This window comes from Diadema setosum, chromosome 21 (assembly GCF_964275005.1).
Source record: "Diadema setosum chromosome 21, eeDiaSeto1, whole genome shotgun sequence".
Lineage (NCBI taxonomy): Eukaryota > Metazoa > Echinodermata > Echinoidea > Diadematoida > Diadematidae > Diadema > Diadema setosum.
Window position 1 is genome coordinate 11,441,709 of NC_092705.1, and position 22,862 is coordinate 11,464,570.

Here is a 22,862-nt window from a genome sequence, read left to right on the forward strand (position 1 = left end):
CTAAAATTGTGTAGCTTCATTAATCTTTAAAGAATCTAAAGAATCTATTTTAGAAATTCACAATTATGCAATGATGTGCCCTTATTACAGAAATTATGGAATAAATCTGTTTCTAGATTTTCTCAAGATGTGCTGTTGCTCTTGTGTTACTTTTTTGTGTCTCTCTGAAAACATCATTAACAGAAATACTGACAAGACCTCATATACATTTCCAGCCAGCTTCAGTTAAAAAAAGGGGGAGGGATGGGGCTTCAAAAATAGTGGAGAGAATTACATCACAACATTATCAAAGATTTGTGCATTTGCACACTCATTTGCCCTTCAACAGTTGTCAGTGTGTACAGTATGTCCCAAAAAAATTACAATGCGGCCTTCCGCAATGATATCTGTAAAAATAGTGAATCAATCTAAATACAAATTCAGGGTATGAAACTATAACTCATTGCCCACATCTTACAGAAAACCCCATTCGATTTGCTTCAGTGGTCAAAGAGAAATACAGAATTTTGTAGAGTATATCGGGAATCTCTTCTGTCCAAGTTCTGTCTATTGTTCACACACAAGATCATCGAAATGCTAAACTCGGAAGAATCTGATTCATGACATGCTTTACAACAATCCACATTTCTCTGTGACCGCTTAACCAAATCGAATGGGGATTTCTGCAAAATAGAGCTATGATGTTATACCTTAAGACTCTGAAGTAGCACGTACACAGGTTGATCATAATAGGTGTTATCAATTCGAAAATCTGATTGTAATTTTTGGGGCGACTTACTGCAGTATGTCCCCAAGAAAATTACAATAAGATTTTCGCATTGATAATGCCCAATATGATTAAATGTTTCAAATGCTACTTCAGGGTCTTGAAATATAACATTTTAGCTCTATTTTACAGAAATCCCCATTCGATTTGGTTGAGCGGTCACAGAGAAATGTGGATTGTTGTAAAGCATGTCATGAATCAGATTCTTCCGAGGTTAGCATTTCGATGATCTTGTGTGTGCACAATAGACAGAACTTGGACAGAAGAGATTCCCGACATCCTCTACAAAATTCCGTATTTCTCTTTGACCACTGAAGCAAATCGAATGGGGTTTTCTGTAAGATGTGGGTAATGAGTTATAGTTTCATACCCTGAATTTGTATTTAGATTGATTCACTATTTTTAAAGATATCATTGCGGAGGGCCCCGTTGTAATTTTTGTTGGGACAGACTGTATAGTGAAGTGCCCGCACCTCGCCAGGGGCCTGAATACCGCCACCCTGTTTTAAATTGTTACAAGCATACTGAACAAAAATTTATGCCAGGGACTGTGTTCAGTATTCCTTAAAAAACTTCAAACTTCGTAGGGATACCACAAACAAGCAAACTGTGCGAAAAAATGAAATTTATATTAGGAATACGTGGTATAAGTCTCATCACGGTCACCCCCATGTATCTTCTACGTGCTTGTCTATGGGAGCATTACGGTCACCCGCACACGTCTTTTACGTGCTTTGTCTATGGGAGCACGGGTGACGAGTTGCGGGCCCCTTCCTCAGCGCACAACTATTCCGCATCGTTCGCGTTTGAGGACAATAGCTGCAAATTTCCGGTATCGATCAATGAACTTGTGGTTCTATTGGAATCTTCAGCAGTTTTCCTGTATGTGAGTGGGATTTCATAGAATTTCAGTGACGAAATGTGATTCACATATGCATAAACATTAACTACAATGTACCAAGTATGCCGAGGTGCGGGTCACCCAACTATACATGTAATTCTAATGCTTATAAAGAGAAAAAAAAATTGTCTGTTCCATTAACTTAAGTTTGACCCCAGGCCCATCATTAATACTACTGTACATGATACAAAGAAAACAAAAATATTAAGGTGCAATGTGAAAATCTTTGGCAGCATTTGTAATATACGTAAAAATAGCTTTTGATTTAATACAGTTCGACTTCGATTATCCGGCCATGTCGGGACCGGTGCTCAACCGGATAAGCGAATTGGCCGGATATGGGAGACACCATGTTAATGTACATGTATATAGCTGCCGTCCAAGCTGCCGTCCCAGTGCACTGGCAGCTAGGCAGGTAGTGTACCCCACAACGGTGGTGTAATCTATGCTAGCCTGTGCAAAATTGTAGTCCCTTCTTCACAAAAACAAAGTATATCTTTATGTGAAAATCATACATGTTTTACCTCTGGATACTGAGAAACCTATCATGCACATCTTATGAAAATTGTGAAATAGATCCATGAAAAGATGTTAAAGTCAATGTTTTTTCTCAATTTTTGGATTAAAAAAAAAAGTCCTTCACTGCGTGAATGCGTCCGGATAATAGAGATTTCTGGATAAAAGGAGGCCGGATAATTGAGGTCGAACTGTAGTCTTGTACCTTGTACACTATACTGACATACATGTAAACCTCCAGAACACACACAATTCTGAATGGATGCTCTCACAAACTGAATCTGCATACTGATAATTCTCTTGTGTCATAAATGTTTATTTCATTGAAATAATGTACTTTTAACAATGCACTCATACACAAAATAGAGAATTTTTACATAATGTTCATTCAAATCGGCTCTGAATTATTCATAAATGTACATCTGGTAAATCAAAGTGCATTGTACATATGCAGCGTAAGCACAGTCACATTGAGGCATAGGAAAAAGAAAGTGTCCATGAGTTCTCGAACTTGCCACTTCTTGCCCCCTATTTATAACAGGATGGTCTGTGGAAATAGCTTTTTGTCACTAGAATTAGGAGAGCACCACTACAGATATCTGGCCTTGATTCAAGATGGTTTGTTTACATGTGATTGGATGAATCTATTATACTCACAATGACATACAGCTGATTTCTTAAAAGTTCCAGAGTACTTTAATATACAGGGAAACGGCATTAATGATGATATTACCTTGTTATAACCAGTACTTCACAATTGTATTGAAAAAGAGACCAGCTATTAAGCAATGGAAAAATTGGGACCGCCAAATTTACCTTGTTAAAAGCATTACAGGTTGTTGTATCTTGTTGTAAGGGAGCTCATTGTAACAAGGTTTTCCTGTATTTACGATTAAAAAGCACAACATATATGTAAACACTCAACAAATTGTCTACAATAACACATAAGATAACATGATTATCTCATCCATTTTCCATGCATCCCAGATGACATGAGATTAGCATCAACGATAAGAACAGCTAAAACATTTATTTCCAAGTTTGCTTTTACAAGCATCTCCACTGCAACAGTCACAATTATATCTTTGTCGCTTGCCTTGCAGAAAGGCCCTAGCAAGTTTACATCAGGCAAGCCTTAGGGCCCTTCTGCAAGGCAAGCAACGTCTTTCACTCTGTATCAAGCTGCTGTTCCACATTGTCAGAGAAAAATTGCTGCTTGGCTTTGTACTTGTTTTTTCAACTCTTATAAACAGATTTATTTGAAGGCAATGGATTTTAAAAAAACTCCAGTTATGTGGGGTGAATGCCCCTCCTTCTCCTTTAATGGATATTGCACTCCTTGTTATCCTGTATGCCATTAACTTCCATGTCCAGCTAAACTTTGGTGAAATGGATCTGCTTCTACAAGAGAGGTACAGCCTTGAGCTTTAAGAACCTCTCTCTCCCTCCTCTCTCAACATTTGCTAAAGTCACAGTACCGACAATATTACAATTGTATGGCCCATTTTTATTTAAGATAGAAACAAACAAACGAACAAAGTATGGAAGAAATGTAATGATTGTTGCGCTGTTTCTTTCTTACCACATATTGTATATGCCATATATTTTAAAAGCCAGTCTAATTTTTTAAGAGTTGGGACTTCCTGACAATTCGCGCGTGGTTAAATTTGTGATAGTGGAGTACAAAACGAGCGTAGAAATGCAGGGCATAGGCATGCATGTCACATTCATGTCGGAATGAGATTTGATACTTTCGTGTGTTTAAATTTGCAAATAATGCCCGACTCCCGAAACTTGTGAAAATACAAACATGAAACATGAAATATATGGCGTATACAGTAATTGCCAGTGGATTTCTTGGACACTCCTACTATTAAAGCTTTCCTAGCACCAGTGATTGCTGGAAAAGACATTTTTGGCAAAAGTTCTATGACCTTTGACTTTGATGGCTATTATCTAATGTAGATAAATCTCAATTACTTCTGCCCCTTCCACACCAACTCATTTTATCACTGAATGTTCCTGGCACAGATTATAGATGAAATGCTATAATTGCAGCCAATGCTCACTGACCAGACTTTAACTTTGGGCAGTTTTCCTCCAAATCAAATCAGCAAATCCAGCACATCTACAATTATGCTTTATTTCAAAACGCAATGCAGCTCAAGAGGTGAAATTGGGGAAAAATGTTTGTTCAAAAAACACGGGTTTTGTTTCAAGATATAATTTGGTGGCTAAACAGGCCCAATATAATGGTGGTTTCATCATGATGAAGTTAAATGGATGCCTATCAAGTACATTTCAACATAAAATCCATTCAACAGCTCTGCACTCAAAAGTGATCCATTAACTTTGCAAAATTGATAACAGGAATTTTTAATGGATACCATCACATCATAAATACCTTTTTTTTTTCCATGCATAACAACTTCTCATATTGGATATTCATATTGTCAGTCAAGCAGAAAATGCAAGTCATGATACACCTTGTACAAGTGTGGGAAATGCCGATTATCCGAGATCCCTTTTCACAATTCTTCATGGATATCTTTCCTTCATTTCACAACATCTACCACCATGTCTGCAGATCTTTTGAGGATGCCAAACCAGCATGTATACAAACTCCTCAAAAAAGGTTTAGAAATCTGAGTTTGATTATTTCTCTCTTCCCTTTGTAAAAATCAATGCATGCTTTGTACCACTGAGCAAAGAGATTATTTGATATTCTAATAATAATGTACTCAACTTGCTGGGATTATGCCATCAAGGAAAGGGCAGCATCTTGAAATATGAGATAAGGTCTAAATTCAAAGCTTGCAAAATGAACACTATTGGTCATGAAGAGTCAATAAAGAACACGTTCTTATGTATGAAGCTACATCTTTTGTTCTCAGCTGGTCAGCCATGCATGCAAATTTTCATAGAATTCTGAATTTAACATTCAAACTTATAATGGTGCAATGCCAAGCAAAGCTGATTGCTCATTTTGTATTTGGCTGTTCATTATGCCACGTGTAAGCAATGTTCAAAAGGCCTGCACCATAGAGCAAATGCAAGCTTGGATGCTTAAAAAAAAAATGTGACTTGGAGACTAGGTGTAAGACATTATTGTGTTTGTGTGAAGGTTCTGTGGGATAAATGGTTCGAATCCTGTTTTTTAAATGCCCATACATGTGTTTGTTTATTAGTTGTTGATTTGAGTTAAATCCATGTTCATGTCAATGTTAGAATGGAAACTCACTCGTCAAGAGTGAACTTCACAACTCTGGGTCATTTTGCAACTTTTCAATTTTGACCTTACCCCACGTTTAAAAGCACTGCACCTCAAAGCATGCTGAAATCAAAACAAGAATGGTACCCTTTTACAGAGAATTCAACGATCTTTCTGCAGTTGCCAAGCATGCGTCGATTATTACTGTGATAAGTGAGGAACAATGGATCAAACTCGGATTTCAAAGTTGTTGTCTTTTTTTTTTAGTTTTATACTGTATGTAAAGACAGAGAGAGACAGAAAGCATACATTTTGGTACTAATGTACATCATGGGAAGACGCTACAATAAACTGTACCATATGTACAACATTCAATAGCACTCATGATGACCATGCACTGCAAAAATGACCGACGACATGAAGCGTCCAAGGCTACTACTGTAAAAGTGGTTTCTTTTGTGGTGGTTTTATTTTCGCGCTTTGAGGTTTAAACGCGAATTTAACATCACGCGAAATGTTTTGAACTCGCCGCTTGTTACAACGCTATTGCGCACATGCACACACAAAGATTCCGCGCATTGAGTGTATTGATGGTCAACACACACAGCGATACCGCGCAATGTAGGTACAAGCCAAAGAGGAACCTCTTTGGTACAAGCATGTTATAAAGTACTCATGAGATGAGATTTAAGGTAAGCCTGCATTTAATTTTAATTTCTATTCAATAAATAAAAGAATAATTGGATTATAGTTTGGGTTTTCATGTGCAAAATAAAACAGTTTTTGCCGACTGTGAATTCACAGATTTTGCCGACCGCCAATTTAAACACACGCGAAAAAGTCGGCACCGATGGAAACCGCGAAAGTATTGGTCTGTACGCGAAAGAAACCACTTTTACAGTACCATGGAAAAGTTACACATTGTGTACACTATCACTGTATTTCCACAACAGTAAAACATCCGCACACAGTAGGAATTTCCCCTCCCCCCACCTATGTACACTCAGCAGTCATAATAATAAAGGAAATACAGTGTACAACTTACATAGAGGTTCTATGACAGTTGCACAAGAACAACGGATTAGAAATGATTTTGTTTTGTTTTTTCATTCTAAGGTGTTTGATCTTCAATAGCTTTTGCTTGCAGAACGAGTAGTGATGTATATGTCTTTCTCAAGCCATGGATTGACATAACAGATTTGCTATATCCCTAAAGTTAACAAAAAACAACAATATTTATATTCATATTCCCCAATGTATTCTCGAATCACTTTGTTTGCCCAAATTCCTATTATCTGGCTGTGTACATATTCAGACTCAAAGTTGTTTCTTATTTAATCAATATTTTTATAGCAGTTAAATATCCTAAATATGACCCCCCATGGATGCAACTTCGACTCCTAAAAAGAAAGAAAGAAAAAATGCTTGAAATCCGAAGAGCCTTACCTAAGGTACATTGTAGATTTGAGTAGTATCCCTTTTATAAAGGAAACTCTGTACCACTTTCAAACCTTCCTTTCAGTAAATGGTATAGTATAGGGACCTAGACTGCTCATACTACATGCTTCACATGCATATTTTGCAAATATGTGACTTGCAAGACAATTTCACGGGTGATTGAATTCACAACAGAGAATCATAGTTATGGAATGAAAAATAACTATTATCCGTTCAGTTATTTCCTATCCTGGAATCGGTACACGCTGAATTTGTGTATTGTACAGCAGGCAATATGCAGGCATGTCATCTTATTTGGGCAAATATCAGTCTGATCAAGATATTCACAAAAAGAAATCCAGTATGAAACAATTGCCATATACAGTATATAAAGACTTTATTATACTATAGTTAAACCAAAAACACTCTACAATTTTGTGAAAGCTTGGATGTTTGGAAAGTAAAAAGCAGCACTGTTTCATAATAATAAACAACAAAAATTCAGAGTTTCATGAAGATAATATTACCTGGTACATGTCATAAATGTATGGAGCAACAGTTCATCTCAACATACAATCGTACATCTACATTGTAAAGTGATTTTTTTTTGACACACAAATTCTTTGTAAACTGACCAATCGATGGGACACGCAATACTCGCATTTCTGCTGACAAATACAAATTTTAGGGGAACACAGTTTGACATCACGCACATACATTTGTACAGTCATGGAGTGAAAGAGAGACAGTGTGTGAACTCACTCCATGGTATAACAATGAAGGGGAGTTCATATTTAAAACATTTTCAGTAAAGGCAATATTTGATAATAATATATCAAAACATTTAAAATGCTACAGGAAAGCGGTTAAGACTAAAGACACTGCAGAGGGACAGATCAACTTATCATAATAGCATTCAAAACCCATGAGGCAATGGGGTATTCCCCCCCCCCCCAAAACAAAAAAGCACTTACTGTATTTGTATAATAGGGAGCTTTAGATTTTAGACGCGCGGACGTTCAGAAGGAAAAAACATGTTCTGAGTGTGCGCAGAAGCGCGCGTCAAGTCGATCTATTTTTAGCTTGGGTCGCCCGAGTTTTTCACTACGCGTACTAGGCTATTTTTACATCCGCACAGTTTGCAACGTAGAGTACTTCATGCACTGATCATATGGGGGCGCGATTCTATTTTTTATATGTTGCGTCTCAGCATAATCTAAAGCTACTTTCAACACGACGCAGGGGAGAGGAGAACTTCCAGCGCACTCGTCTCAAACGTCCGTGCGTCAAAATCTAAAGCTCCCTAATTATATCATTGGGCTGTGGAAATATTGAAGAGATACAGTCAATAAAGCCCTTTCCTGCTGTCTTATCATCATTCTTTAGATAACAGCTTTGGTGAAGTCTGTGATACATGCTCCCGGTATGCTATTGAGATGAGTCATATGCATATGAAATATGAAATTGCACAGGGAAATTATGATTTTAATGTATTTGGTATTTGATATGCATTTTTTGTGTGTTGGGGTTCGGTGGCGCCGTCTGTGGATGACCTTGAGGAGGTTAAAGTGTAGGGTTATTCAGCTTTTGAGTTGTTTTATGTATAATTTAAAGGGATGGTTGCATAAATAACAGTGTTTAAATAGTGAGGTTTTGAAGGACTGAAATAGTTGGATGTTTTTAAAGTCAACGTGGTTAAGGGAAGACATTCGTATGTATGATATGATGTAATATGAAGTATTTGTTGGTTTATTTTACTTTTTTTGTTGTTTTATGGTATGATTTTGTATGCGTTTGTGATGTCATCTGTCATATTTTATGCCACCTCAATCGGTTATTTTCCCCTTTCATTAACCATGGGAAACACATCCTCACGTTTTGAATGGTATTGAAATTTTGGTATGTCAACCGGCAATAATTCTTAGGTTTCCCTTTTTAATTCTATATCAAAATTTTGTCTCCTTTTTTCCATTATTTGAATATATTTCCCTTTTCTATTCTTTTCTTTAAATAATTAATTTACGGTTTTTGTATGATAACTAATATGTATTTCCGTTTGATGTTGTGTCGATATCACAATCTTTATTTGCAGTTCTCATGCTTCGATGCATTGAAAATTTTCACCCACTTTAACATTTTACTTCCTTGCCCGCTTGTCTCCATCTTGCCATATTTGTTATTCTCTATACAAGTACATACTGTATCTCTTTACCTGTTGTGCAATACTCTCACCTATCCCATTTTCTGATGCCCCGATCTGATGTGTATTATGTTTTGTTTTGTTTTTTTTTTACATATTTCACGCATGCTTATCCTATCAATGTCATTTCATTTTTTTTTTAATGATTCTAATGTAAAGCAACCGTATCAGCCTTCGAGCTGCTGGATTGTTTTTTATTTTTTTTTATACTTGCACAATAAACCATATTGAATTGAAAAAAAAAAAAATTGAGTCTATTACTGTAGTTCCAATTGGTGCTCTTACAGTATTAGTCCATATACCTGATATAATGAGAAGATTATGTCAGAAGATCAGACATTAATTTTTTGAAATGACACATAAAAAAAGAGAGAAGTATATAAAAATGTATATGTAAATATGTGTAATGGGGTCTCAAATTTTGTCACAGATCTACGCAAAAAATAGGCAGAATAGATTCATTCATATACTGTTTGATCACTACGATCAGATTTCACAACTACACAATAAAGTCCATTGGTGAAGCTGTAAAATAAAAAGCTGACTGCCATAGACACAAATATACCAAGGAAAGTGTTCGTATGGGGCACTAGGTTCAACTGAATTCAAATACAATGTAGGAGCCATATATGTTTATCTGCTAGAATCAGTTAATTTTTTAAACTTATTTCTTTTTTTCTGGGGGGGGGGGGGGGTACTTTAATCAAAAAAATACTGGCTTGTTAAACTTGTTCATTGTTATTATATTTCATGTACAGGAAAACCACAGATTCTGCACACATTCTAAGCACTGCCAAAAGAAGCCATTATGGACCAGAAATAAAGCATGGAGCACTATCAATTTGGTTCGACAAAAAGCACAAGCACATAACGTGTGTTGGCTACATCTGAAGTTATCCCTGTGAGAGAATGCAAAGTAAAAAATCATTGGTATTAGCACGACAAATTCATTGACTCAATGAAGGAGTGAGGTAGCAGTCTGTGGCTGTCTATTATTTATTCCCCTAGATGGATTTCAGAGAAAATCTGTCAATAAGAGCTCTTACACTCTATCTTTACCTCTATATCAATATATTAATTAATAATTATGAGTGTAATGGACAGCATATTTCATTAGGTGAAAGATAAAACAAAGATAAAACGATCCATTCAATACTTTCATCTTTCACCAAATGACATATTCTGTCCATTGCACATATGAAAAAACATTTTATTGTTTTACATATCACCTAGAAATAGATCCTTGTCATTTGATGCTTTGTGAATTTCTAAACAAGAGAGAATGTGCGAGATCTGAGAATGAATGAGTGCTGAGTGCTATACGCTAGCGCGCTGTCCCTTTATGCTTGATTGCATGCACACTGCAAACATAAGCGTTTTACGAACGCAGCGTGCCAGTCTCTTGGCGTGCATACAAATGGAGCAAATCGCATGCATCCAAGATTGCACAGCAAATGGATACACAATAACATGAATGATGATGTAATGGTAAAATGGGACAAATGATTAATATAAAAAAACAACAACAATCAAATGACAAGGATCTATCTAGGTGTTACATTATAAACACACATATACAATGTGTACCTATACATCCACATCCACACACACATACACACTGATACACAAAGCATGTTTGCATACTAGTGTATAAGTATTCAGTAGCTGCCCACATTTCATCAAATAGAATGTTGAAGAAATGATAACAGAAATACAGCACTTGCTCTGTTCATTCTATAGTGGATGAAATATGAGCTCTTCCCATAAAATTCATTCATTTTCTGAGTTGCATTCACACTGCACCACCTCTATTAATATATCTTTGCACATTTAAAGGCAGTCATTTCCAAACAAGAAGGGAAATATATTCAGACTTCTTATGTTTAATTGAGCATTCCACGTAGACAATGATTGTGGTGTGAAGCCAGCTATAATGCAAACGGTGTTGATATGACAAAATCCTCAGACTGGGTGTTAGCATTCTCCCAGAAGTGGCATCGAAGGGAATCAGTTTTCTGCAGGTTCCATGCACCTGGTCACGTAGGGATACTCTGACAACAGGCATGGAAGTAAAGACTGGCACATTCAGAAGTGTACTTTCACTATCTTTTACAATGAAGCATCATCTCCTTGTTGTAATCAGTTGCTTTCCTTTGATTCTCTTCACCAGTCTTCCTTGATTTCGCGCAAAAATACTCCCAGCGGTTACGTCTCTCTGCGTAAAGACGATGAAATGATTCCATCGTTAGCATCCTCAATCTAATGCACACACACAAATCGTCGCAGCACCATTTCAACTATCCATCGATCGATGCTTGTCCGACAGAAGATTAAGTCTGTCCTCTCACGGTGAATTCCAAATCGAGGAGCTTGCGCTTCTCCACAAAGCATTCGTCACGGACACGACCGACGAGACAAGGAGATCACATCAGTCCATATCATGCAGACGAGCTGCCCCAGTCCAATGTTTGGGTCATCATCATAGAAATTCAAAGTCTTCCTCCGAGTTCTCGTCCTCTGGGTAGTCACAACTGTGGAACTCTGGAGAGAGAGATTCGTGCAAACAATCCACTCACAAAATAAGCACATAATCAAACCCTAAGTTTGGAAAAACAGAACCACAAAAAGTGTAGGTGAGAACCACAAAAAGTCTGGGTGTGAACCAACAGAAGAGGTGATGCCCAGCTCTGGTTTGATTTTTCACAATTTTGTGATGGAAAACAGCATGTATGTTTATATCTTTTAACAGAAGAGTGGTTTGGAGATCCTCTACGATAAAAGCTACCTTGCAGTAAAGCCCTTGCAAAATCACAAGAAAAAAAGCGTCAGCGTCACATCTTGCATACTGCCATCCACACTTTTGTCATTTTTTAGTTTTAACCTTGGCAAGTTTGTGAAATCCCATCTTACTTTGGCATGTACACACAACATTCTAAAATCTAGGGAAGTATCAATTATCAATAGTCTGCGTCAGAAATGTGACAATCTCAATCAAGAATTTAATCTGGACATGCTGCTAATGGACTGTAAAGTGTTCAAACTTTCCTTATCTTGTTACAAGGAGCCAAAAGTCTCAAATACTACTTACAAAATAAAAACATAATAGGACAACCATAGCTTTTTACTGCCAGGATACACATGTTTAATCAAACTGTGGTGAAACTTCAAAGCATTCACTTACCAAAGCTTGGTTCAATCGATGCATGATGCGGTTCAAACGGTGGCCAGTGTTTGGGTCTCGTTTCTGCCACCTCAAACATCGGACTCAGATCACCTTCATATATTACCTGTAGAATTGTAAGATGCATCATTAACACAGTACAATTAATACCAGTTATTCTTCGATATCATCCCCATTTAAGTCATTCCTTTATGTATGCCGCAACATCCCCATCTTGAATTCAATAATCACCCTTAGGTGAAATCAGAAACCATAGTATAAGAAATGATTGAATACCGATCAGGAGAGCAGAAAAGAAAATAAGCATCTTTAATTTCTTTATCAGAAACTAGCCACTACATGTGCTTGATGTATACAAAGTGTTTGTATGTTTTCTTGTCGCTTTATTTTAAATCATATGTCAATTTCATTATCATTTATGGTTTCTTACAAACGTGTGAAAACAAAAGCTGATTAACAACCATCAGAAAGGATATCACAGATTTTTCACTACACAATTAGAGTATAAACAAGAATTAAAATTTCAACTTCCAGAGTTTTAAAATGTTACTTGCAAAGACTGAATTACCGGTAACGTGACATCCCAGATGTTTGTGGCATGGTTGACCAGCAGAATTAACTAATGAAACATGAGCCCAGAATGTTCAATGCCAAGCTGAACGTCAAGGTAATGTCAGACTTGATGGAACCTGCCTCAAGCGTCACTACGTCATCACTGGCTTCATATCTGTTTTGCTTCTTTTATCTTTTTTTTTTTTAACAAAATATCATAGACTTGGAAATGGCTATGAAACATTCTAGATAATAATAATGTTTCTACATATGTAGCAAAACCATTGAGCCATACATGGAAATGTTGAGTAAAAACAATATATATTTTATCTTTTAAAATGACTATGGTCAACCAATCAACATCTCTTCATTGTTATACATACATGTTTGATGTTCCTGCACCAACTAAGGAAGTCATTTTCATCGTGACAGTAGAAGCTCTGTGACAGAAACACAAAATTTAATATGCAACACATCATTTAATACTGAAAGGTTGAAGAGGAAGGAAATGAAGGAGGAACTTTGTGGCTGATGCAAAAACAAAAGTGTCCTGAACACATGAAAGGGTACGGTTTACACAGACAAACCATAACAATCTAAAATGTAATACAGCAGTACTAATGTACAGTGTACAATGCATGGTACACAGTGCAATATAAACTTGGCATAATATATGACCCATATGTGACCTGGATGCTCGTAACCCACATTAAAAAAATAAAAAAATAAAAAAATAAGAAAATAAAAAGCATAGAAATACTACTTTGAAGAACGTTTTGATGTGAAGGGGATATTCAAGTCTTCTGAGTCACCCTCTATTGTCTACAGAAGCAAAAGGAGATTAAAAACCTTATGGCAACCACTGTGAAGAGATTTTCACATCATTTAATTTAACCACAAACAAAACTTGACAATCAAACTGTTTGGAGCCACAGATAAGCATACGGGAATTTCAATATCCATATATAGCCAAATAAATGATAATAATAATGATATAAACATATGACTGGGAGACTATTCTAAGTTTCCACTTAACAGTTTGTCAATCACAAATCTCTGTGTGTGTTTATCAGAAGTGTTCATCAAACATCTACATACTCTACACTCTTCACTAATTGCCATCAATCTTTATTTGTTGAGTTGTAACAAATACAATATGTATATATCATATCGTCGCTGGAGTGATAAGACCTTGTGAAAATGACTTTTTTTTTTTAATCAGTGGTCAGAAAATCAATGAAGCGATTTTCTGTCAAAATCCTACCTGTCTACAAAATGAAACTACCATGGCATGTCAAAGGAAAGATTATCCCATTTGATGTAGTGCTTTAGCTGTCATGTTTTCTTGCTCTCCTAAACATTTAAAATTTTGTAGATACGAGATCTTGTGCCCCCAGCCATGATATGAGAAATGCCTACCAGTGCGATCGATGGGTCTAGGTTCTTGATTGGCATACGACTGGCGTGTTCACAGTGGAAGCTATCATCCTGGATGTATGCCCACTTGTCGATGCCAACCACAGGCTGTGTCGTGTGGGGGTCCAGGTAGACCAGTTCATCTCCTGTACAATACAGCATCATGGTATTACGGTCATGGAGTTTGAGACAGCACACAAATTGTTTCTGACTACCTTAGACATTCCAAACAGAGCATGTCTTTTTTAATGCCATTGATCAACTGGCGTATTCAAAAACCTGTTTTATATCATATAGATACATAAAAACAACAGCTATCAGTAAATGCTTATTACTTCATTTCTATGTTTTTAAAATCACAGTTCTATCATCTCCTTTCAACATTCCCTTCCTGCTCACAAACCCCTCCCAACTAATATTGGTCCCCCAAAACAAAGTTACGAGTATATGTAAGTTTTTGCTTGCAAATGAAAAGACAGAGGGAAATACATTATATAACTTTCTGTATAAAAATACCACACTAAAAAAAGTATTTCAGTAGTAAAGATTGAATAAGAAGCTGAATGAGTCACAATAAACAGACACGCAGACACTCCCACATGTACACTGTACTTGCCTACTACACCAATGAAGTAGTGGGCATGGTTTGGCTTTCCTCCTATGACCCCGATGGTCTGCGGAAGCCGGAAGCAGCGCTTCAGCCGCGACACGTACACGCTGTTGATCTCGTTCAGCCCCAGCCGGAGGGGGATGATGAGGAGGAGGGACCGCCACGCCTGGTCCGGGCGTGTCATGCAAGCCCCCTCCATGAGTCCATTGGGCAACATCACATCGCCAAGCTCGCCCTGCGTCCGATGGCGGACGTGGGCGCTACTGGCTCCTGGCTCGGGCGACTTTTTCCTCTTTGCACTGCTCGTCTGTGGGGCGTTGACTCTCAGTTCTGTTGTCGTCTCACACAATTTCCCTGTCGTGAAATAGGGCAAAATGATATGAAGACATATATGTAATGATATGTGAGTTGGTCCAATACCAGAAAGCAATTGGATAAAACTGATCATGTGGGTGTTGACCATTTGTAATATAATTTTCCCCATGGGTAGAAAATTTTCGGAATGTTCTCCATTTGGAAAACATAAAACGAATGACACCAAATGATAGTACAATGATTTTTTTTTTGGTACAAACGATAGACCGAATTATTCAAACCAATGCTTTTTCCAAAAAAAAAAAAAAAGTGATCAATAATTCATGGTCCATATGGAAATCTATCATTTAGGGATAGAGCACATGATGACATAAATGGTATCCCGGGGTACCAAATAAAAATCAGCCATTTTGTTGAATTATTCATTTTTTTAAAAAGGTTGTACCCTGGGTGCCAAAAAGAGGAAATTATTTTGGTGCTGGAGTTAGTGCGCGCTAGCCACTGCACTGCACTGCACTGCACTGTAGCACACGCTAGTGGTAGCACAGCATTGCATGCCATGCACGCATAGTATAACATGCAGTGGCATGGGAAGGACCATGTACACGCACACAGTGCATGCATTTTCCTTTGACTGTTCTCCAATGGACGTGAGGTGGCGCTCCACAACGCGGTAATCCGGGGTACTGCGGTACCCCGGGGTAACGCGTGGTGCATCATATATTGGAAGTGGAGTTGGGTATGCACTGCAAGTATGAGGTGCAAAGGCTGCAAGGTGCATTTTCTGGTTTTATGACAAATGCAAACTTGCTGTTGCAGAATGTTCTAACCTCAGGGCTTGGAAAGATTTCAAACCCTTCAGATGAATCAACCCGTTTATTTCAGATTTCTGGTAAAAATTTGTCCACCATTCTATAGAACAAATGTCATACGTATCTTTTTGAGCGTCAGAAGGAATAGTGTGTATGCGGTAACTATGGACTCTATTCCAAACCCATTCATCTGCGCCTCGTGGGGTAAACAATTCCATAGTTACCTTATGCAAATAATTCCTACTGATGCACTCAGACCCATGAATCATTTGTATGACTGTCTGATACTGTGGAGCCATTCCTAAAAAACATACTCACTGATATCTTCAAGTACCACTGTGTTATCCAGCGCCACATGGACTGCCAAGTCGCTCCACGTGTCAAAGGCTGACAGTTTACGGATGACCTGGGCCACTGTGTTTGGTCCAAACCAGTCTCCAACCTTTTTCCCCTCAGCTACTCCCATTTGAGCTGTGTGCACAGGAGTAATATGGAACAAAATGACCAACAGTGCTCATTGGATATATACAAAACTCTGTACTCTACACTCTACACTAATTGCTGGCAATTCTAAGCATACTATGTATATCAGATGTTCCCAATAGTGGAAAATGTGCTGAGAGTTCATCAATTATTACTAGTTGTTGCATGTATATGAATTAAAGATATCACTGACTGTGTTACATAGATAAGCTTTATTCACAAGCATATTGTAAAGCTTGTGAATATTGTCTATTCACTTTGCTGCAAATTTTGCGAGTTGCTATTTGCCAATCTAACAAAACGCAAAGTTATCAACGCTCATTTCGACAAGAAAGCGACATGCATGCGTTCATTTCCCCATTCATTACCGTGCTCCACAATCACGAATCTAACCACATGCGAAATTGTCGGGAAATCCAGATTTGCAAAAAGAAAATTAGACTCACTTAATATGTGGCATATACAGTGACAGTTTGCATTGCCTCAACAGCATGCATTATTTTTCCCCCTTCCTCACCTATTTGGTGTATTGAGTAGCAGCTGTCTCTCCTGTCTAGGAATAAACTCAGGATCTTCTTGTAAGGGTCTCCCTGATCCTCTGTGTGTTTCCACCTCCACTCTGCTCAATCGATTCATGACAGCAAACAAGTAAACAAACAAACAAACAAACAGACAATGAAAACAAACAAACAATGAAAAACAAAACAAGAAAATGAAGACACAAATAAGAAAATATCTATACTAATATTGTAAAAGTGGATATTTTCGCGCGAGTAATTTTTTTTTTGTGCCCGAGAGGGTGAGATGAATTTCTTGCGTTTTCAATTCCGCGGAATCGGGACATTAACTACTGGGACATATGGCATGCAAAAAATATTCACCTGCCTTTATTTTTGCACTAGCTTCTGGTTGCATGAAATGCACGAAAAATTTCCACACTGTGAAAATGTCCCCTTTCACAGTACATATACATTGTTGCCTGGGTGACAAAACCTTGATTATCAAATTTTGTTTAAAGGGGATGGCTAGTAACTGATCAGTGGGAATCAGTGGGAATGCTGGGGATGATTGTTCCAATCCTTGTGGGATTCATTTAAGAGTACATTATATATCTATTGTTGTGTGAAAATTATTTGCTTCAGAATGGTCTCAGTGACGGGGCGATCGTTAACGGGCTCCGTCGCTGTACAGGCATGCTAACCTGGAAACATTACACTGCACATTACTTGAATATGAGACCATTCTGAAGCAAATAATTTTCACACACCAATAGATACATAATGTACTCTTAAATGAATCCCACAAGGATTGGAACAATCACCCCCAGCATTCCCACTGATTCCTACTGATCACTTACTAGCCATCCCCTTTAAAATCACATTTTTGGATTAATTGTCAGATGATCACTTAATAAATGTCCTGTCCAAATCCCAGCTGTCTCGTCCCCCCCAAATAAAACCATCATGGCATGAAAAAGGAAAGATGATCACCCTGTAGTAGTGCTTTGGCTACTGTGTTGTTTCGCTCTCCTGAAAATTTGAACATTTTCGCGATGCAAGGTTTCATCATCTCAACAGAGATATATCACCTTGTACAGAATTGTAGGACGTGGGAAAACCAGAAGACGTTATATATGCAGTGTACAACGTATGTATGTAAACAGTGGCGCAAATGTCACCGCCAACCGATATGGGAAGTAACCTTCACCCTATTAGCTCTCTACATGCTCGGCAGACTTTGTACCATCCTTGCCAGGTTTCCATAGGCAACGGATTGACTATCAGTATTTTAAAAGAAAAAAAAAATTAAATCTAAACATTCAAAAGAGACAACCCTGACCATAAAAACCCTGAACAAACAAACATCTTGAGTTCATAATTCCTTGATAAACATACATGGAGAGCTATTCCACTCGGAACTTCCTACTTCCTCGTAACGTGGCTTAAAAGGCCACTTAATGATAATTAGGTGAGCCTGTCAGCTTCTCACCAACCCTTTAAACCTAGTTCTTTTGCCATCAGCACTGCAACAAATGTGTTTCTCTTATAAAAGTTGTCAGAGTAGAATATATGTATAATTTCTTAACAGAGGTTAGCTATTGTAAGTATTCAAAACACAAACAAACAAACAAACAAACAAACAAACAACAACCAATACATTCTGACATTCTGAAGAGTTACATGAGGATTGCCTTTATTTGGCAACCACACAGAACGAAGTCTTCAACACATACAGACCTAAACAAGCACTTAAAGTGAATAGCTACCGAATATAATTACTGTATGTCCAGAAGCATCTGCAACTGATTATTTGTCATATTGTATGCATCGGTAAATCAGTATGCTCACTGTAAGATCTCTATTTCAACACAATCACAAACCTCTTCCTAGGTGTTTGCATATTAGGGCCTGAGCTAGCATCATCTGACCGCATCTTAACATGCAGCCCCAGCCTTGATCTGTGGTTGGTCCTGTTCCACCTGGAGAGTTGACAACATGGAGAATAAACAAATGATTTAACATATGGGCAGGGTCATCAATGTGTGTGTGTGTGTGTGTGTGTGTGTGTGTGTGTGTGTGTGTGTGTGTGTGTGTGTGTGTGTGTGTGTGCGCATGTGTCGTCCATGCATGCAAAAGCCAGCGGTAAAAGCCGGCAGACTAAAACATTTTATCTGTGACATCCAACAGGTCTATGAAGGATTTACAGTAATGTTTGCATTATTTGCAATCAGGCTTTGTGAGGCTTGATGACCCAATATGTAGTTCTGACAAACAATTCTGATTTGTCCCCAGCAAAATGTCAACACAGATCAGAGTGTGTCAAGGACAAGGACCCAAAGGATATTAAACAGGAGTCAACTTTATTTCTCATTTCTCAATGTGTTTATGCTACGTAATTGTACCTTCAACTAGGCATTACAGAAATGCCAGTCTCCTTGGAGAGGAACATTTTTGCCCAAAAGCAAAATTCTTTCACAACATCTGAGCAAGTTTCCATACAAACAAGAGGATTATAACTGGTTTTCAAAAATTAACATGGGGCTCTTCCTTAAATTTCCACTGGTTCACTACGAAGTAGTATGTTATAAATTAAGTATGTTATGCATTATTATCAAAATTGTGTGTCCAACCTTACGATTGCTTTGTTTGGGATATCTCAGCTCTTTCAAAACCCATTTTCACAAAATAAACTTTGAATTCCTCTCGGAATTTTATGCCCTTTCATATTTCAAAAGAGCCTTTTCATCATCTCAAAATTCATCTTCAAGAAACGTTGGAAACCTGAAGCCCCCATCACAACTGAAACTGAATCATCCCTTTAAATTTGACATGTTTCTCTGTATACAGGATTTCTTACCAATGGGAGAGAAGCCCTTTCGGTAAGTAAACCAGAGGCGCGACGTGACATCGTCCCGCGCCTCCCGCTGCTGGTGGCTGAGATCATACTGCCGTCCCAGGATCCAGATTGGGCCCAGGTCCGTTGGGAAGTCTTCAAACGCTACGATGCCACTTTCGTACGTGGCACAGGCTGCAGAGAGACACAGAAAACAGAGAACATGTTGAAAAATACTGAGAACATGTTGAAATAGATAACATGTGGTCAGACATCTGTCCATTACGACTCTTTCGTCAATTCATATTCCTTCTCAATTCTTTTATCAAAATTAGAGAGCAATATATTTCCTCTAGTTGAATCTGGTTCTACAATTTTTCGTTTTCTGTGTATACTTCTGGTGTGCTTCCATTACTATTACCTTGATATTTATGTGAAACAGGCATTGCAAGGTATTTTGGAAAAACTGAAATATCAAGAATAATGTGACAATTCAGAAACAGCTGCAATACTTCTTTTAAAGGGAAAGGAAAACAAAAAATATATGTATGCATTACAGTAATTTAATTACAAATTTGAATCACATCCAAAAAAAAAATTTTTTAAATCACATGTACATGTATAATATAAAATGTCGTTTTGTTTACAGTTTGAGGCCTGACAGTACCACAGACAATATGTACAATATAGCACTGAATCTCATAATTACAAGAAAGTTGTTTAATGCATTGTATCACATAAATACTTTGAAAACGTTCACACTAGAAACCTATTCAACACAGATTTAAACTACGGCTTCTTCACTGATCACTATATACTATTTACACTACCTTTTACTATTCATCAAAGATATGGAACTGAAGCCAAAGCTAAATTTTATTTCATGCACAAAATGTATAGTACACATACAGATGATAATTGGTAACAACAATCACAATATTTCGGTCTAACCTATGTTTTGTCTCTCTGTATATCATATTGCTGTCTGTACATAAAATTAGCATTAGTGCATTCTGTATAATTGTATGATTAACGGGGACAAGCTGTCACTCTCCCCCATATCTTACAATGCACATCATATCAGATAAAATAGAATGAAAAATCACTGGTTTGTTGGCTTTTAAAAGTAAAGTACATCTCTGGTGGCTAAAAGGAACCCTTTGAATGGTTCCCTTCAGAACATGGCACTGGTAAAAATTTCAATGTGCACAGTGAAAGAGGAAACAAATAAATCATGGAGTTATGACCTGTAAGAGAATCTATAAGGAAACCTATAAGCTTTGTAATAAAGAAGCTTGAAATTAATCTTTCATCATTTGGAATTTGCTTGCAATATACTGACAGGCTCTAGCAAGAAACATGTCCGGCTGACACAATCTGCTGGGATAATGAGATGTTTTGGAGTATTCTGAGATTAAACATGTGAAATAATAAAAGTTGGGTATCCCTAAGGCACCCTCCCCATTCTGAAGAAGGTATACATGGAATGCTACCAGTACGTGATGATCCATTTGTGCCTGAGCAGTAGCATTGAATGGCATGTTGCTAACAAGCCACATACATACTTCACTCTTGCGTGCAATGGATATTGCTATGGCCCGATATGCACTGTATTGTTATTGATGTAATTAAACATGAAGCATCATGTGCAGTGTGTAGCAACCATGATCAGGTACATGTATGCTGTGAGACTGCATTACTTTCAGTATACCTTTTTGTGTTTATACAATGTTTATTTCACATTTTTGTCATTACGACACTGTGTTTTCACAGAATTATTTCACACACTTCTTATGCATTCGTCTCCGTTTCAAAGCAAAAATCAACAGTGTCTGCAGTCAGACGGAACTTATGTTTTACAGTGTACCTTTAAGCACAATTTCCTTGTTATTGTACGTGCCAACTATTGGTGTGTGAGTTTGAGTTCCTTCTTAGATTATAGAAAATCTTCGCGTACATTGGCAGTCAGAGCCCAATGATGGGTTTAGAACATACCGGTAATATGAATAAAAGAAACAAGCATATGTGTTGTGGTTATACTTTACCACATTATACAGTGTAGATAGTCATAGATCTCCCATGTTGACTACATTTTACTCAGATTCAGCTTCAGAATATACTGTGATATTCTCTATTAGTTTAATACAGATATGAACTAACAATAATGGGGGAAAATCAACAGTTGATACTGTAAAGCCCATAAATTTGAAAGAAATGGAATAAAAATGAAAAAAAAAAAGCATAACAACCAATGATCAAGCAATATTGATAACATATGAAACCCACACACTTGTTAAATGTTTGCTGCAATAATCATTATTTGCCAGGAATGCTCAACAGACTGCAGATTGTATCTACATTGTAAAATACTTCCATGTGAACATAATGTACTGTACCACATAATTCACCAGCACAGTTCAACAGACTCTCATACCTCCATTGCCATACAGCAGGGCAGAATAAGCATCAACCGCCATATAAATCCACTGCACAATGACTTAGAACTGGACTCAAAATGCCCCGTCAATTGCACACAAATATCCTGAAATACTGAGAATGCATGGTGAGTGCCTTCCCCCAACAGAGAGTATAGTGTTGAATCTACAGCATGCATCTGGCACAGTCGTATTCATTCCCATTCCAATGAATGATCTTACTCTGACTCACGCATCACTCTGCTAAGGACAAGGCAGCTCTGTGACCTTTATGAAAACAATAACATTCCCAAATGTGATCATGTGAGCATGTGGGCTCAAGCCTATTACAGCAGGATATCTCTGTGTTGATACTGTATCTCCTCACAGAGAGAATTCAGCAGAAAAGTCAACAGGTGGTGTGGGGGAATGGTGAAAAGAAGGCAACTCAACAATAGAAGACTAAACTGGGTTTGACTACCGGTAAACAGGGGAGTGGGAGAGCTTGATGGAAGTACTTGTAGTATAATATCTCAATATCCTGTCACATGCTGCTAGTAACAATGTGCCAATACCACCTTGGGGAGTACAAAATGAAAGCCAACCCTGTCTCCTGGTCAAAGTGCACATCATTATACAATGTAAATGCTTCAGCTGGTGATTCTGATAAAAAGCTTGCGAGGCAACCTGATCAGAAACATGTGAACACTGCCAG

At 37.6% G+C, this 22,862-nt stretch overlaps 1 protein-coding gene across 1 annotated transcript; it reads right to left on the reverse strand.

Annotated features, from left to right (window-relative positions):
• Positions 1 to 10,630: 10,630 nt before the first annotated feature.
• LOC140244208 (cysteine protease ATG4B-like) lies at positions 10,631 to 22,303 on the reverse strand. The gene is made up of 10 exons (XM_072323841.1): positions 22,168 to 22,303; positions 19,758 to 19,928; positions 18,781 to 18,879; positions 16,918 to 17,019; positions 16,236 to 16,388; positions 14,797 to 15,144; positions 14,184 to 14,326; positions 13,148 to 13,204; positions 12,213 to 12,318; positions 10,631 to 11,572 (listed from the first exon to the last, which is right to left on the reverse strand). Exons 1-10 carry the CDS (start codon positions 22,208 to 22,210, stop codon positions 11,511 to 11,513), a joined length of 1,284 nt encoding a protein of 427 aa, XP_072179942.1. The 5' UTR covers positions 22,211 to 22,303; the 3' UTR covers positions 10,631 to 11,510.
• Between the last annotated feature and the right edge of the window lie 559 nt (positions 22,304 to 22,862).